The 17,038-nt window shown below is 59.0% G+C and overlaps 1 protein-coding gene across 1 annotated transcript; it reads right to left on the bottom strand.

Moving 5' to 3' along the window:
* Positions 1–1,884: 1,884 nt before the first annotated feature.
* ACHE (acetylcholinesterase (Cartwright blood group)) lies at positions 1,885–15,992 on the bottom strand. Its single transcript, XM_048517678.1, has 4 exons — positions 15,481–15,992; positions 8,151–9,685; positions 6,686–6,852; positions 1,885–2,896 (listed from the first exon to the last, which is right to left on the bottom strand). Exons 2-4 carry the CDS (start codon positions 9,683–9,685, stop codon positions 2,775–2,777), a joined length of 1,824 nt encoding a protein of 607 aa, XP_048373635.1. The 5' UTR covers positions 15,481–15,992; the 3' UTR covers positions 1,885–2,774.
* Between the last annotated feature and the right edge of the window lie 1,046 nt (positions 15,993–17,038).

Below are 17,038 nucleotides of genomic sequence, written 5' to 3'. Positions count from 1 at the left end.
AATAGCTCTCGCAGGGATGGGGGGCTCTCTGGGCCCTTTCTGCACCTCTGGAGCCCCCACACCCTCAGCCCCCCCCCCGCGTGCCCTTTATGATCCCCCCATCATGTCCCCTTTTCTATGCAAACACTTAAGGGGGGGGGGGGGGAGCCAGTTCGCCAGGGCCGCCCTCTAGCGGAGGAGGCAAAAAAGACCTACAAGAGCCGGTGGGAAAGGACACGCCCCCTCATAATGGTGACGGGGTTCTTGCGCCCCCTAAGGCCAAGGCGGGAATTGCCACTTGGGGGAAAGCCTTGGGCGGGGCGGCATGAGTTGCGCATGCGGAATGGAGCTGCCATCCGCGGGGGTGCACCGGGGAGGGGGCGTGGCCTTCATTCGGGAGGGCGGGGGGCGGCTTCTGCCCCTTTCATGCCTGCGTTTGTTAAACCGGGGGGTGGAGGAGGGGGGGGGCATGCAGAACCCGCCGCGGGGTGTAATTCCCCCCCTTCTCTCCTTCATGCGCTTTCTGTGGCCAGTGAGCATCTGTTGCTTGCACGTTATTTCAAGTCTTAGTGGGTTTTCTTTGTCAGTCTTGGTGGCTGCCGGGCGGTGACTACAGCCATTTCTGTTCCGGTCGCCTCCAGTTCTGCCTTAAATCTGATGGAGGCTTTAAAGGGTCTAAACTGGGGACCCAAAGAAGAATCGCCACCGCTTCTGACATCCTTTGGCTTGCAAGTCAGCAATGGAGTTCTTGCTCTTGTGGGCACAGTACAGTGGAGGTGTTCAAAACAGCATCCCTTTATTAGCCAAGAGATACAGGCGTGGAAGCCCAGGATGCTTCAAGATGGGGGATCTCACCCCAGCTAAGATGCTAACAAAACACACAGAAGGGGCAGAGAGACCCCACCCCTGGGCCTAAACCAGCACACAGAGATATGGGCTCTACTGTAATTAACACATTAAATATGCCACAATGGACTCTTTGATGCCATTTTGCCCCCAAATATGTGCAGAGTGCCCGAAGAACACTGGGAGAGCCCTGCCAGATCAGACCAGAGAGGGTCCAACTAGTCCAGCCTTCTGTCTGACAAGGGGACCACCCTGGAGGGCCAACAACCGGGCACAAGAGGCCCAGGCCTTCATCTGATGTGGCCTCCTGGCACTGGGGTTCAAAGGTTGACTGCCTCGGAACATGGAGGCGCTCCTGTCCCATGGATCTATACAGGGATATTGTAATGTTGGCAATTTTATTTTCAGTCCTTTTGCTAACAGTCCCCAGGGAGTGGCCATGAGCACTGACGTGTCCCCACGGCCCCCGTTTCAGCAAGTTCAGAGCCCATCGGCTCTGTAATGGGGCTTATTTTGTTCCCATGTCTGGTGCCTTCCACTTAACGTTTGCCACTCACACCATGTGTGGAGGTCCTTGTAGAGCGCTTCATGGCCCACTTGGGTTTTCACATCCTGAACGGTGTTGTGTTGATTGTCGAAGGCTTTCACGGCCGGAATCATTGGGTTGTTGTGGGACTTCCTGGGCTGTATGGCCGTGTTGCAGTAGCCTTTTCTCCTGACGTTTTGCCTGCCTCTGTGGCTGGTATCTTCAGAGGATCCTGACCAGCTGAGCCCCCCAGGAGTGCTGCAGCGTCTCCCACTTCTGCTGCTGAGAGGGGCTCGAGCATCACTCGCCTTGCCCAACAGAGAAGGGAGAATTGGAACGACCTCTCTGAACCTGGGATCCTTCGGTCCAACCTGTGCAACTGGCCAGCTGAAATAGCCAAGTGCCCAGGGAACTGTCCTCTGTACATGCTCAGGTGCTAGCTCCCACTTGGCCACTGGCCATCTGCATCTGCCCTGACCCCCTTGGTCCCAGAAGCAGCCCCTTCCCCAGTATTCCCCACACAGCCACACCTGGGAGGCTAACTTCTCTTTATTGAATGCAAGAGTTCACACAGAGCTGGGAGATCTACAAGCGTGGACATGCAGGCAGAGTGGGGTGGGGGTGGGGGGCAGATGTGTGGACATAAGGCTGGGGGGAGGGCAGCCTTCTGGGGTTGGCCAGAGGGGGCTGGGCGACACAGACCACTCAAAGAGTATATTCTGCTGGCTCTGTGGGGCCCTTGGCTCCTGGAACTAACCAAGGGGGCAGTTTGGGGACACACTTGGGGGTGATGCATATGGGCTACATGGAAGCAACGTCTGACCACAAAGAAGAGTATCTGGGGGATGGCGGGGGGGGGGGGCGCTGCCCTACTCTCTAGCCAACTTAGCTCTAGATATAAAGCTGTGGGGATAGATTAATAGAGGGCGGTTTCTTTGCCACGACTCCCTGGAAAGAGGCATCATCTACGGATGGCAGCAGGGATTTGGGTTTCTTGTGTGGAGGCCGGGGAGGGTCTGCAGGGGCCCAGTGGGGCCATGTTTGGTTCAGGGGACCCTCCTGGTGAAGACAACGGGTGGGATTGGGGAGGGGGTTGCATTTGCGGGTAGAGGGACTGCCCCCCACCCCCCTGCCTTGGCAGTTGGGAGACAGGTGGAAATGCCCCCAACGGGTGGACTCGAACCCCCTGGAGGAGGTAGAGACTGCTTGGCTTCTGTCGGGGGAGGGGGGGGGCGGACGGAGCCGGCGCGTCAGTGCGGAGAGCGGCGCTTGGCGGGAGGTTCGAGCTCTGCTTGGCTGGGGTGACTTTTGTTCTTGGCTGGGCTCTCCGGAACAGGGTGGCTCGCTGGGTCCGTGGCTGGGGGCCACGAGGGACATGGTGGCCGGGAGAAGAGGGCGGACGCGCCCCCCCTTCGCGCCCCTCTCACAGCTCCGAGCAGCGGTCCTGCTTGCTGTAGTGGTCAAACTGGTGCTTCCAGTGCATCATGTAGGAGCTCCAGCGGTGGAACTCCACCTTCCACTGCCGCTCGGCCTCCTCGATGTTGTCTAGGTGGGCAGGAGGAGGCACAGCCGGCCGGCCGGACAGCAGAGCAGGTGGAAGAGCAGCCAGGGTAGGAAGCAGAAGGAGAGAAGAAGAGGAAGAAGAAGAGGCCAGTTAGAGAGCAGAGCAGCTGAAGCAGGGCTGAGAAGGGGCACTTCCAGCACCCGGGCCGCACTGGCACGGGGTCAGGCCAGGAGAGTTCCCTTAGAGGGTTAGTAAGCAGCAGAGGAGAAGGACTGGAGAGCTGGGCTGGCAGAGAGAGGCGGGGCCATGCTCTGGGGGGCGGGGCCACCTCTTGGCTCACTGGGAGGGGGTCTCAGGGAAACTCCCCCCTCCACCTGGGATTCCGGCTGCCACCGAAGGCAACGCCAGGCCAGCCCCTCTCCTGCCAATGTGGGCTTCTTACTAGCCGGAAGCGCGTCTCTGAGAGGTCAGCAGGAGAGCAGGGGCTTTGCCAGTTGGGTGCCTGGCATCTGTGCCTGGACAGGACGCGGGGCAGGGGGGACAGGGTTGCTGCCAGCTGGAAGAGACAGTGTTGGGTGGGGGAGGGGGACCAGTGACTGAACTCTGCCTAATAGGGCAATTGTCCACAGGCGCAGCAGAAGACACATGTATTGTAGAAGGTTTTCATAGCTGGAATCACAGGGGTGTTGTGGGGTTTCTGGGCTGTATGGCCATGTCCCAGTAGCACTTTCTCCTGATGTTTTGCCTGCATCTGTGGGTGCCAGTCACAAATGCAGGTGAAACATCAGGAGAAAATGCTATTGGAACACAGCCAAACAACCCGGAAACCCCACAACACCCCAGAAGAAACATGCTCTGTAGAGTCTGTGCTTGAAGTACATTGCTCCTGTGGCTCTCCATCTGCCAACACATCTTACCCATAATGCCTGAGTCTCCCCCCTCCCCCCCCTCCAAACACACAGCTCTGGCTGCACACCATTGAAAGAAAGAAAGAAAGAAAGAAAGAAAGAAAGAAAGAAAGAAAGAAAGAAAGAAAGAAAGAAAGAAAGAAAGAAAGAAAGAAAGAAAGAAAGAAAGAAAGAAAGACAGGGACGTTTTCTCAATGGTGCACTTCTCTCCCTTCCACAATAACAACATCAAAACAAAAATTCAGGAATGGAAGGAAAGCCCTGCTGGATCAGGCCAGTGAGGGTCTACAGCAGGAGGAGGAGGAGGAGGAGGAGGAGGAGGAGGAGGAGGAGGAGGAGGAGGAGGAGGACGAGACGACGACGACGACGATGATGATTTTGGATTTATATCCCACCTTTCTCTCTTGTAAGGAGACTCACAGTGGCCTACAAGCTCTTTTCCCTCCCTACAACAGACACCTTGTGAAGTAGGTGGGGCTGAGAGAGTCCTGAGCCCACTGCCCCATGTCTCTCTCTCAGCAGCCAACCATTTCCACTGTAAGGCCAACAACCAGACATAGAGGCCGCCCCTGGCACTGCCCGCCTGCCTCTGACTGTGGAGGCGCTACTGATTGACCCCCCCCCCCCCCCAAAAAAAAACCCCTTTCAATTCCCCTTTCAAATCCATTTTTGCCTTTTGCCGTCACTACATCCTCCGGCAGCAAATCCCACTCTTTAATCACTTGGTGTGTCAATAAATATTTCCTTTTCTTCTTCTTGAATTCACTGCCGTCAATTTCCTTAGCTGGCCTTGAGTTCTAGTACTTTGGGAGAAGGGGAAAAAGCTCCATGGGTCAGATCTCTCCACCCTGTGCATCAGGCTAGAAACTTCTGCCAGGCCTACCTCTAGCTGTCTCTTTTCTGCACAGAAAAGTCCCCAAGTCTCTTCAGCCTTTCCTCATAGGGAAGGGGCTCCCACCACCTACTCAAATTGGTGACCCTCCCCTTCCGTACTTTCCCCACCTCCCGTGCAACGTCCCTTTCCAAACACAGCGACCACAACGGTGCACAGTATTCCAAACATGGCCACACCGCCATAGATCTATTACGATATTGACCATTTTATTTTGAATCTCTTTCCTAAAAATATCCAACGTTGCGTTTGCCTTTTCTCAGTGCTGTGGCTGCTGAGCTAACGCTTCGGCTGAGCTGTCTTTGCCTCTCTGTTCCAGCCAATTCAGACCTCTTCAGCATATAGTCAAAGCTGGACTTTTTGGTCCCCGTGGGCATCTCCTTGCCCTTAACAACCCTGAACCTTATTTGGCTGCGGATGAGGTGTGAACGTATGCGGGGTCCACCCTTTGCTCCTGAAACTGGGCCAATTTGTTATGCAACTGAAGCAGGCCTGGGTTCAGATAGGCCAGTGATGGTGAACCTATGGCACAGGTGCCAGAGGTGGCACTCAGAGCCCTCTCTGTGGGCACGCGTGCACAGAGTTTGTCATGTGATAATAATGTAATTATTTCAGGGAGATTATTAGCATTAAACCTAAGACCTAGTTTTGGGGAAACAGTGTAGGTAACTCTGTTAAGCGCTGTTAAACCCTACTAATTTTAATGGGAAGAAAGCGTGATCCTTTACCTGCAAGTAAGCTTGGTTGCTGGCAATGGGGTTTGCTTCTGAGTAAACCCTCCTAGGGTTGTGATTCACTCGTTCGAAGTGTTGCACAGTTGCTTCAAAGCAAAGCCACCGACTACCACCAAGCTTACTCCCGAGTAACGTGTGCCTTGGAGCCAACTGTTTTCTATACTAAAACCTCAGTATTCAGGTTAAATTGCCATGTTGGCACTTTGCGATAAATAAGTGGGTTTTGGGTTGCAGTTTGGGCACTCGGTCTCAAAAAGGTTCGCCATTACTGAGATAGGCAGAGCCGCCCTCCCTTCTAGCTGGTGCCAAAGTCACAGCCCACGTCAACCACTGGACACCAAACGATCAGACAGACGCTCCGGGGCTACCTATTCTTCTTGCTGGCTGGCAGATGGACAGTCCCTCTGAGGCATCACACATGGGTGCAGCTGGACGGGAGGGCTTGAGTGGGCCCGGTTTAGACTCGCTGGCCTTGAGGCTGGTCAGTCAGTATGACTCAGAGAGTGTTTCTCAGAACGCAGAATGAACTTCCTGCTTCCACCATCTCCACTGCCAGGCCCGCGGGGGGGGGGGGGCACGTGTCTCTGCCTCGTGCCCACCTCTTTTCCCTTTGGAGCCCCTACTCAACAGGAGTCCTCCTCTCCCAGACTTTCTGGTGCAGACCTACCCCACCACCGCCCTGACTTGTGGTGCAGCTGGGGAGAACACCCCCCCCCCCCACACACAAATGAAGCTGTTTCTTCCCCCTTGCTTCCATCCACAAGGCGATCAGGACAGGCGGTACCACAGGACAAGGAGAAGGGGGAGAGAAGGGGGGTTGGGCAGGCTGGAGCCCCCCCCAGAGGGAGAGCAAGGCCCTGCAGGCTCTACAAGGGAGAAGAAAACACGGAGGTCAATTCTAGGCAAGGGGAAGGGGGGGGGAGGCTGGAACAAACGACCCACGGGAGATTGATTTAACAAACCCAAACACCATCCTCCTGAAACCCCATTGGCTGAATCGCTGTGGGGGTCATGGAACGGTTAGTGATATTTTTGCAGAGGGGAAAGCGTGCCACAGGTGACTTCTGCAGGTGAAGTGGAATGCTGGTCTGGCTGGGACAAAAACGGCCACGAAAGCTGAGAGTGGAGGTTCCCAGTGGGACAGACAGGTGAACGAGCAGCTTTGGAGGCCGAGGATGGGGTGGCGGTGGTGGGGAGGGAAGTCTGCATTGGGCTGACACCTACGTGCTACACCTGTCCAGGGGCTGAATCTGCCTTTGCCCACTCCCCCCCCCCCAATAGGAGCTTTTGACCTACCTGTTACATTGAGCAATTTGGGAAGGAACCGGTTCCAGAAGGCACAGATTTGGGCCCGGAGGCTGCGGTCCATCTCCAGCGGCTGCGTGTTCAACTTGACATACTTCTGCTCAGACAGGCTGTAGGAGGGCCACACCTGCCCCCTCTCGGAAGGCTCCGTGGGGTCCCTGTGTGGGGAAGGAGAGAGGGAGGGGCAGGAAGGGGCTCAGTGTGCACGGAAGGCTGGGCCTGGTCAGGCTCAGACTTTGGGCTCTCTCGCTGGCCTCGCCCCTGCGTGATTTAGCTGGCCAGCCAGTATGGCTGAAGGGGAAACACCAGCATGGCAGCTGCTGCCCACGCAAGCAAGGTGTGTGTGCGTGTGTGTGTGTGTGTGGGGGAAGCTCTAGGCCAGTGGTGGCGAACCTTTGGCACTCCAGATGTTATGGACTACAATTCCCATCAGCCCTGCCAGCATGGCCATGCTGGCAGGGGCTGATGGGAATTGTAGTCCATAACATCTGGAGTGCCAAAGGTTCGCCACCACTGGCCTAGGCATTTTCCTCTCTTCATTGGCCCAATCTATTCTCTTTGTTTTTGGATCAGCCCCCCCACCCCACCCCATGGGCCACCAACGCCTGCCTTTTGTTGTCCTGAAAGCAAGACAACATTTCCCCCATCGGCAGACCCTCGGAGGAACCCTGCTGTGAAGTCCAGCTAATTCACTACCATCAACCACACTTTCCAGGGGTCCCTGCCCTCAACTACGCACGCACGCACGCACGCACGCACGCACGCACGCACGCACGCACGCACGCACGCACGCACGCATGCACACACACATGCTCGGAGGAGATGACATGAACAGGAAGGCAGGTTCAGAATTTTAACCTTTTGTTTTTTTAGTTTAATTACCATCTTTCTCTCCCTGCCTCTACTAACTTACCAGGAGTATTGATCCGTTTTGATTTTTTAAAAAAATGATTTCTGAGGGACCCTTATTTTTTAAAAGTCTGTTTGCTGAAAACCCTGAAGCAACGTTGTGAAGAATTAATTTGTCTAAGTGTACGATAATTTCAGAGGGTAGCTGCACTGCTCTGCAGTAGAACAGTGAGGTTTTAGTCCAGTAGCATCAGAGAGACCAGCAACATTTTGGGGCCGGAAGCCCCATTTGAGAGTCAGTGTGTGTGTGTGGGGGGTGGGATTTGACTCATACCCTGAAAATGTTGCTGGTCTCGAAGGAGCTCCTGGCCTCTAATCCAAATGCGTGAGACACTTTAAAAAGAATAACCCGTTTAGCCTGCCAGCACCAATGAGTAGGGACACCATCCACTTTTTGGATCAAGAGAATAAACAAACTCCTAGTAGCTATGGCCACTATGGCCATGAGTGCGCAGCCACACAGCCACGGTGCCCCCTTCAGTCTTTCCATCCATGCCTTCAAAGGCAGCCCCCTCCCTTCCCACCCACGCCTCCTGCCGAGCCGTACCCCGAGCGGGCAAAGTTGGCCCAGTAGCGCATCATCCGCCGACTTAAGGTTTTCTCTTCTTCGGTATAGTTGAGGCTGTTGTTCAGGGGCAGCCCAAAGACGAATTCGATCTCGTAGCCGTGGGGGACGCCCATCCACAGTGGCCAGATGAGGTTGGAGGCTCGGTGGTCGAAGAGGTAGGCGTAGACCTTGTTTCCGTGCTCGGCGTAGCGGGCGGCGAAGTGCATGACGGGGCAGATGACGTTGTGGTCTCCCACGATGTCGTCCATGGCCTCCCGGTTCTTCTCGCGGTTGTGCTCGTCCTTCCAGTCGGTGTATTGCAGCACCACAGCCTCGGCAGCAATCTCGTTGGCATGGGGCACCCCGATCCGCACCCCGTCCAGGAAGTCCTCCCGGCTGATGAGGCTGTCGTTGTCCTTGCTGAAGCCGGGAGCCCCGTAGAGGAGGAAATAGGAGCCCTCGTCTTTCACCACCCCCACCAGCACCTGTGTCTCCTTGAAGTCTTTGGTGCTGAGCATGGCCTCAGGTGTGTCAGGGAAAAAGTCACCATCAATGACGGGCACGAACGAGAAGCGGAAGACGCTGTCGTAGGGCAGGACGAGCCACTCCTTGTCGATCAGCTCTTGGGGCTCTTTGGCCCGCAGGCAAGCCACCATCTCCGAATCGTTGGTCGAGTGGCAGCCCACCAGCTTGGCCAGGTGGGTGGCGCGGCGTCGGCTCTCTGCCGGGCTGATGGTGGCCCACGGCGCATTGGGCGCCCCGCTTTGCAAAATGGCGCGCTTAAAGAAGGGCCGGCTTTGGGCGGAGAGCAGATGCATCCCGACAGAGGCTCCTCCCGCACTCTCGCCAAAGATGGTGATCATTTTTGGATTACCCCCAAAGTAGTGGATATTGTTCTGTATCCATTGCAAGGCCAGGCGCTGGTCTAGGAGGCCCACGTTGCCTGGGGCCTCTGGACTGCCAGGCAGAGCCAAGAATCCAAAGGCCCCCACGCGGTAGCTGATGGAGGCCAAGATGATCTTCTCCGTGTAAGCCAGGAAGCGGCCGTCGTAGACGTCCAGCGAAGAAGAGCCGCTGTAGAAGCCGCCCCCGTAGATCCAGACCAAGACCGTGGCGTTCTTGGGGCGCGGCGAGGGCACCCAGATGTTGAGGGACAGGCAGTCCTCGCTCATCTCCTGATTGGGGTTCCACATCTCAGTGCCATGGAACCCCGGGTACATCTTGTCCACGAACTGGTAGCAGGCGTGCTGGTACGAGGAGGCGTCCTGCGTGCCGCTCCACGGCCTCTTGGGTTCCGGGGGCAGGAAGCGCAGGCGCCCCACAGGGGGCTCTGCAAAGGGGATTCCCAGGAAGGCAGAGAGGTTGCCGTCCAGGACTGACATGCGGGTGCCACGGACACGCCCTGTCTGAGTGTTCACGGTCAGCTCGTCGCTCTGGGCAGATGCAGCCACCACTAAGGACAGCAGGAGGAGGAAGGGGCGACTCAGGACCTGGAACCAGCCCGTGGGCATTACGCTGTGGTGGTTATGGGCCATCTGCAGGGGAGAGGAGGGGGAAATAGTTACCGGAGGCCTCTGCAGAGCCTTGCGTGTGCCCTGGTGGCAGCCATATCTTCCAGGAACAGCCTATCCCACCCCCGCCTGATAACGTAAAGGACTTCTGCCCTGCCCCCTCCCCCACCAGCTCAGCCCAGTGCTTATCAGTCTGGGTCAGGCAGGAGAAGTCTTGCAGCTCCGCCTTCGAAAGGGGCTGGGGAGCTTTAAAGGAGGCTGCAGACCTTTGTAATGGGGCTCCACCCCGGTGCCAGTTTTCAGGCCCAGGCATCAGCCCTCCATATTGGGGGGGGGGAGGGTGCAATTCAGATCTCTGAGCAGGTGGAAGACAGAAAAGTTCAGTCCTGCTGAGTGAGAAGAGTATCTCTGAGCATGGTGAGAAAGCGGCTTGCCCACACACCTGCTGGGATCTGGGGGCTCATTCCCAGGGCAGAGGGCGTGGCTTTGAGACAGCCTTGAGTCCTGGTCCCTCGGAACATGCCTGGGCATTCCTGGATAGGAGGGTGGGCGGGCGCCATGCGCTGCCAGCACAAACCTTTTCTGCTCCCCCCCCCCCCAGCCCTGGTCGGATGTCTTCCTCCTTCACCCCGTCCCGCGTTGTTCTGGTGCCAAGGCAAGGATGTGGAAACACTGCACCCCTCCCTCCCCCTGCCCTGCTGGGTAGTCTCCACTGGCATTCCCCAAGGCTGACCCCTCCTCAGAGCGCTGAGTTTGGGCTGCTGCCTCTAGGAGGCGCTGCTGCCTCTGGGACCTTTCCACGGTCTGAGTTTCCAGAGAGGCTCAGGCAGAATCCAAAGGCAGCAGTGTGTGTGTGTGTGTATGTGTGTGTTTGTTTGTGTGTGTGTGGGGGGGGTGGCAGGTATGGGGTGGGGGTGGGGGAGAAACCACTTTGCCTTTCCTTCCTGCAGCTTGCACTGGGCTCCGAGCATTCCTGCGTCCCTCCGGACAGGCCGATGCAATGGGTCAAGCATACAGCAGGGGTGCGAGGGTCTTTTGCCACAGCGGACCTTGCTCACATAACTCAGTGATTGTGATCATTGGAGTGTCGCTCCCCCGCCCCCACGGTTGAATATGGTGGTGTTGCGGGAGGGGGAACGGACGGACAGACGACATAAAGATACCCGGTTTCCATTCTCAGATGTTTGCCCTGCAGCTGTCCTCTGATTAAAATAACTTGGGTCAAAAATAAACCAGCAAAGTCTTTGTGTGAACAGGCCCTGCGGCAGTTGCTGTAGACTCAGGGTGTGTGTGTGGGGTGTGTGTGTGTGTGTGTGTGTGTGTGTGTGTGTGAGAGAGAGAGAGAGAGAGAGAGAGAGAGAGAGAGAGAGACAGAGAATCCTGCCTATTTGGCAAGAGCACTGAGATCGGTACTGGGGGGTGGAGGGAGCAAAGCAAAGCGCTGGTTTCACTGCTCTGTGTGTGTGTGTGTGTGTGTGTGTGTGTGTGCGCGTGTATGTGACATTTTGCTGTGTGCAAAGAGCCAAGGTAGCCCTCATGGCCAGAGTGCTAGACTAAGACCTGCAAGACCCAAGTTCAAATCCTGCACTGGGATCCCTTGGGGCAGTCACTCTCTCTCAACCCGGTCGTATAAAATGGAGAAAGATATAAGTCACTTTGGGTCTGTCCTGGAGAGGAAGGCCGTGTGTGTCAATGGAATCAGAAGGCCAATCAGAAGAAATGGAAGCCCTCAAACAAAACAGTGGAAGGTGGGGGTAGGGGAGAGACTCTGAGGCAGCTGGCCGGGGGGCGGGGGGGCTGGCCTGGGGGGATGTCCCCGGGAAAGAAGCAAAGGCAGCCAAGGATAGCAGCAGGTGCGTGCAGGGGCGGGAGGGGGGGGGGGAGATTCACAGTTTCCCCAAAATGGAGAGGGAGAAACAGAGAGGGGAAATATCACTGTCACTGCTGCACATCACATGCCTGTTTGGAAAGCCCCGGCCGGAACCAAGCCCCCCCCCCCCCCCCGCCTGCGCCAGCAGAAATCCAATCTCATCCTTGGCGCCCTCTTACATCCGACTTCTGCCAGGGCCTCCGTGGGCAGCCAGCTCCTCTTGCATGGGAGGGGTTTTTTCCCCTGAAAACAAACACCAGCTGGAGGCACTTGGCGGGCCCCCCCACGCTGGAGACTGGGGCAGGCCTCTTTCACCTCACACTCCTCCCAGAAGCCTTGGGGGGCCCCAGAGGACTGGCTGGCTCTGAGTTTGCCTGCCCCCCTTGGCCCTGGGGTGGGTCTGGGATGCCGGTCCCTGGAGAATGGGGCACAGACCTGCCTGCCCCGTGTTGGCCCTTTGGAGCATCTCTACCCTCAACCCAGCAGGGGGCCCCAGTGGGGCAGCCCCCCTCCCCCCCAGCCCTGGATAGAGCCGCCTCTCGTGGGTCTTGCCTGTTTCCACCCTGAACCTCAGGTGTGTCCTTTTCCCTCCCTCTCAAATTGCGTGCTAACCCAGCAAGGTTTGCCGTCCCTCCCAGGTTTGTGTCACTGAAGGCCAGATAAAGAAATGAATTGCAGGAAGATGAGTGTGTCCAAGCAGTGGCTCAGCACCTCCTGCCACGCAGGGCCCGGGCATCTCCAGGGCACGGTCGGGCAGAGCTGGCCAAGGCAGGACCCCCGGAGAGCCACTGCTCGTCAGAGGAGACCAGGCCAAGCCAGAGAGACCACTCAGCGGCAACGGGGTGGGTGGGTGGGCAGCTTCCGAGCCAGGAGTCAGCCTGGTGCCATGGGCTAGGCTAGGGTGTCCCAGTGGGATCTGGTGGATCCAAACCCAGACCTCTGCCACGGGAGCTGGAGGGGTGACCTTGGGCCACTTATGCACTCTCTGCTTAGCCGACCTCTTGGGGTCCTTGGGAGAGGGGATGGTTGGAAGCCCCCTTAGGGCCCCCTTGGGGTGAAAAGGCTGGGCAAAAGTGAAGTCAATAAGAAGTTGCTGCATGAACTTTGGCACCTCTATAATGCCGCTGTTTCAGCAGGTGGAGCAGCTGGCTCCACCCCCACCTACTCAGGCAACTTTTAGGCACATCTGCCCTTACACAATTGCCCTCTTAGGAGTCCCCCCATTCTGCGTTCCCACCCCCTTCTCCTTAGTCTACCCAAAATGTATCATATTGTTCTAAAGCAGTGGTGGCGAACCTTTGGCACTCCAGATGTTATGGACTACAATTCCCATCAGCCCCTGCCAGCAGGGGCTGATGGGAATTGTAGTCCATAACATCTGGAGTGCCAAAGGTTCACCACCACGGTTCTAAAGTCAGAGAAGCCCTGCTTGGTAGGGGGAGGCCCCGTGAGCGCTGGACTTCCTGGCTGGGCCAGAGGGTCTTCCAGAAGCCACGGTGGCTGACTTGGGGTTGACTTCAGGGTGCAGCTGTGGTGGAGAGATCCTGCTGATGAAAAGAGTCCTTTTAGCCACCACTCCTACCTGGGGAGGTCCTGTCCGGGGGTCTTGTCTGCAGGTGCTGACTCGTAAAGTGAGGGGGGGGGGGCAGAACAAGGAAGAATGCCGGTCTTGGGTCTTCCCTATAAGAGGTCAAGGAGGGGGTGCATTTTGGCTTGGGCACAGCAAATACTTGAAAGGGTTCTGCAGGAGAGATGGGGGGGGGGGCTTTGGTCTAAGAAGGGGGGCTTGGAGTCACACCTTGGGACATGCAGGGCTCAGTTCAGGATCGTTCAGGATGGTGTTGGGGGAGGGGCTGGATGCTCACAACTCAGCTCTGCAGCTGTCTTTGGAAAATCTGCTGATATCTCTTGGGTCGAGCTGCTGTCAGCTGCCCCCCCCCCCCACACACCTGGGGAGCCAAACGTTTTGAAGTGGCTTTGGGGCACGGGTGGAGGTGGACAGAACGTGTGGGTGCTGGGGGTGTGTGGGAACAACATTGTCTTCAGGACAACCGGAGGTCCACTGTCTGGCAGAGGTCAGCCCCTGCACATGCCCTCTGTTCTGGGAGCTCTCCTGGTGGGGAGCACTTGGGAGCCCCCCAGGAAACCAGCAGAGATGGGGGTGGCTCCCTTCCTAATGGCGATGGCTCTGGGTGGCTGGCCTTGCAGTCCGTTTGGTGTCGTGGTTAAGTGCAGGTGGATTCTAATCTGAAGAACTGGGTTGCATTCCCCACTCCTCCACCTGAATGACAGAGGCTTATCTGGTGAACCTGCTGTGTTTCCGCATTCCCTATGTTCCTGCTGGGTGACCTTGGGCCTGTCATGGTTCTTTGGAACTCTTTTGGCCCCACCCGACTCATCAGGTATCTGTTGTGGGGGGAGGGGAAGGAAAGGAGCTTGTCAGCCACCTCGAGTCTCCTTACAGGAGAGAAAGGTGGGGTATAGATCCAAACTCCTCTTCTTCTTGAAAAGGAACAGTTAGCTAAATGCACAGGCCAGAAGGGTGAGATGAAGCCTCCAGAGCCAGAGGTAGTTCATCTTAGAAGACCCACAGAGGCGCCCGCGGGGAGGGCTGTTCTCTGTGAACCTACAGGGGGCTCTTCCGGAGCACCTGTCCAGTCATCGCATTGGAGCAGCCTGTTGGGCAAGTCAGCCCGTGTGGAGAAGGGGCCGGGGTCTGTGAGGGGCAGGACAGTCCAAGTCTGTGGGTGCAGGTGGGGCAGAGAGGAGGGGGGCAGTGTGTGTGTGGATACGAGGATGGCGCCTGGCTGTCCTGCAGAGGGGAGGGGTTGGCCGGTAGGTTCCCAGGAATCCTTCTGGCTCCTCCTTGGCCAAAGCCCCCTCCCCTTTAAATAGCCCTCTCCCTCGCTTTGATCACGGGCGGCTGGTCTGTTTGCAAACACGCAGGAAGTGTCTATGGAAACAGCCTCGGAGCGCGGGGGGCGGCGGCGGCGGCGGCTGGGCAGAGGCAGCAGACCCCTCCAGCGGTCCCAGTTCTGTGGTGCGCATCCAGGCCCGAGCTGGGCGGGGCGGAGACCCGGGCACGGTCCCCGTGGGATGCTCCAGGGCCCCCTCCCGCCAGGAATGCCTGCGGGCGCCACCTCCGCTCTCGGCCCTTCACCCTGCAGGCGAGTCCCTGGGCAGGGCAGGGCGACCCGGCCCGCGGAAAGAAGAGATGCCGGGACCTCCCCGCACCTCTCCCCCCATTCGCCCTGGGTCTCTTTTGGACCTCCGCGTTGGTAGGGAGTCCGCACCCCTCCCCGCGTCTTCTCAAACAGACTGGAGTGGGGGGGGCACAGCAAAGGGCACCCCTTCCCCAGCCACGACCGGGCGCGGCTGGAAAACCCAGACATAAACAAGGGGGAGGGAGGGAGGGAGGGTGACCCAAGGGGTGGGGCAGAAAGGGGCAGGATGGGGAAAGAGGGGTGAGATTCTGGCCGGAGGGGGGCGCTGTCTGGCCTCTGGCTAGATGCCCAGCCCGGCAGCCTCTCTCCTCTGATGGGAGAACCCGAATTGGCCGGCAAGGTTTGAGAACGTCAATGGCAGCCGCCCGCTGCGAGTGTCTCAGCCCTCTCTGGGCTCAGCAATCCGGCGGCGCCTGCTCCAGCCAGTCTGCGAGGGGGGCCGTTGTGTGTGTAGGGGGGGGGGGTGTTTGCCAGGCTGCCTCGCCCAGCCCAGCCAGCCCAGCCCTACCTCCTCCCACCCGGGCCGGGAGCCTTGGAGAGGGTGCCGGGGCTGGGGAAACGCTTGGGAAGGGGGCAGAGCCCCCGTTTCTTTTGCATGGGCCCCACGGCCCAAAGAGAGGCGGGACACACAACCCCCTCCTCCGGGGGATGCTCGCAGGTGTCTCCAGCCCCGCAGCCCTCCCCCCTCCAGGAAGGGAACCCGGAGCGCCCCCCACCCCCCTTACCTCTACGGAGGAGGCGCCGCTGCTGCCGGCAGGGCTGCGTGTGCGGACTCCGGGCGGCGGGATCAGCGCCTCTCCGGCCAGCCCAGGCTCTCCGCTGCCAGATCTCGCGAGCCTCGGCCCCCTCCTCCTCCCCGGCGGAGCTGGGGGCGGGGGGGGGGGGGAGCCGGGCCGGCCAGCTCGGCACGTGGCCAGCCAGCGGCAGCCCGCGTGCCCAAACAGGAGCGGGGCCGCCTTTCCCCCGCCGCCGTAGCCCGCTCCTCACCTGCCGGCTGCAGGCCCCCCCCCCCCCCCAGCCCCGGCCTGGCCTCACGAATCGCGGAGCCCCGGCGCGCGTCTGCAGGCTTAAGGAAGCGACCTGACGAGGCGGGGGCGCCAGCCCCTCCCCCCAAGTGTCTGCGCTGGGGAGGGGGCGGCGCGGAGCCCCCTCTCGCCTGGGCAGGCCAACGGGCCCATTTCCCCCACCCGTGTCCTCCTAGCCGCCCTGCTGCTGTTCCTCTGAGCGTGCGCGGAGTGGCTTCTCAGCCGGCCCGCGTCCCGCGCCTCTTCCGGGCGTTGGAATCCAGCACCTCGGCGCGCTGGACAGCGCCGAGCGCAGCCTCCACGGCCCGGCTGGGGGTGGGGTGGGTGGGGAGGGGGCGCTGCGAGGCCGCCCGAGAGTCCGGCCGCTTGAGCCCCGGGCCCGAAACCACCGGGGAAGGCAGGGCAGGCAGCCGCCAGGCCCAGGCAAAGACCACCCCCCCCCCCCTTGGCGGGCTGACCGGGTGTCGCGTGCCTGCCCTGGGCGCCCAGCAGAGGTAGCCCGACCTTTCCCGGGTCTGCCCTTCTAGCCCCCGACGGACCCCTCCGGGTCTTGCAGGGAAAGGAGGCCCTTCGGGGGCCACGAAATCATGAAAGTGTGGGGGGAGGGATGGGCAGCGCGCAGGTGAGTCCGCGCCTCTCTGGCTACTGGCGGCCGGCCGGGCGGTGGCTTCTCTGGGCCAGGAATTTAATTTGGACGCAAAAGGAAGCCTTTCAGAAAGGCGCACGAGGGGCGGAGGGGGGGAGGGAAGCATGATCTGCTTCGCATCCCCCCCCCCGAATCAGGCCGGGGAGGGCAATCTGCCAGGATGGCTACCTCTTGGGCTTGTGTTCTGACCGGCTGCTGAGGGCGTGGGGGAAACTGGCAGACCTTCCTCTCGCCACGGCAGGTGTCAGTCAAGATGCAGAAGAACGACCAAGCCCTCTGGTGCCAGGCAGGTGCCGAGACCCCCGCCCCGAAGGCACCCCCGACCTCTCCACAGAGAGGAGCCCCCCCCTGCCACCCCCTCTGCTGCCAAGAGACTGAGCAGGAGGCTCTGCGGGGCCACTGGGAATTCACAGTGCAGATAGGGTGGGGAGGAGGGGGGGCAACCCAGGGACGTATCTACAGAAAATGGTGCCCGGCCAAGTAGTGAAATTGCCCCCCCCCTCCATCTTTCGGATTGTTGATTCTGCTGACTCACTCGGTCTCACCTGCCTCCCAGTCCTTATGGGAAAGGTGGACTATAAATAAAATAAACAAACACATAAAACCCTCCAA

Source organism: Sphaerodactylus townsendi, linkage group LG15, assembly GCF_021028975.2.
Source record: "Sphaerodactylus townsendi isolate TG3544 linkage group LG15, MPM_Stown_v2.3, whole genome shotgun sequence".
NCBI classification, from domain to species: Eukaryota; Metazoa; Chordata; class Lepidosauria; order Squamata; family Sphaerodactylidae; genus Sphaerodactylus; species Sphaerodactylus townsendi.
The sequence above is the reverse complement of the archived record's forward strand: the minus strand, read 5'-3'. Positions and strand labels throughout refer to the sequence as shown.

Coding starts and splice junctions, on each gene's coding strand:
- ACHE (XM_048517678.1), bottom strand. CDS start 9,685: ATGGCCCATAACCACCACAGCGTAATGCCCACGGGCTGGTTCCAGGTC. Junction 6,853..8,150: donor GCCAACTTTGCCCGCTCGGG/GTACGGCTCGGC, acceptor TTCCCCACACAG/GGACCCCACGGAGCCTTCCG. Junction 2,897..6,685: donor CAAATTGCTCAATGTAACAG/GTAGGTCAAAAG, acceptor CTGCCCACCTAG/ACAACATCGAGGAGGCCGAG.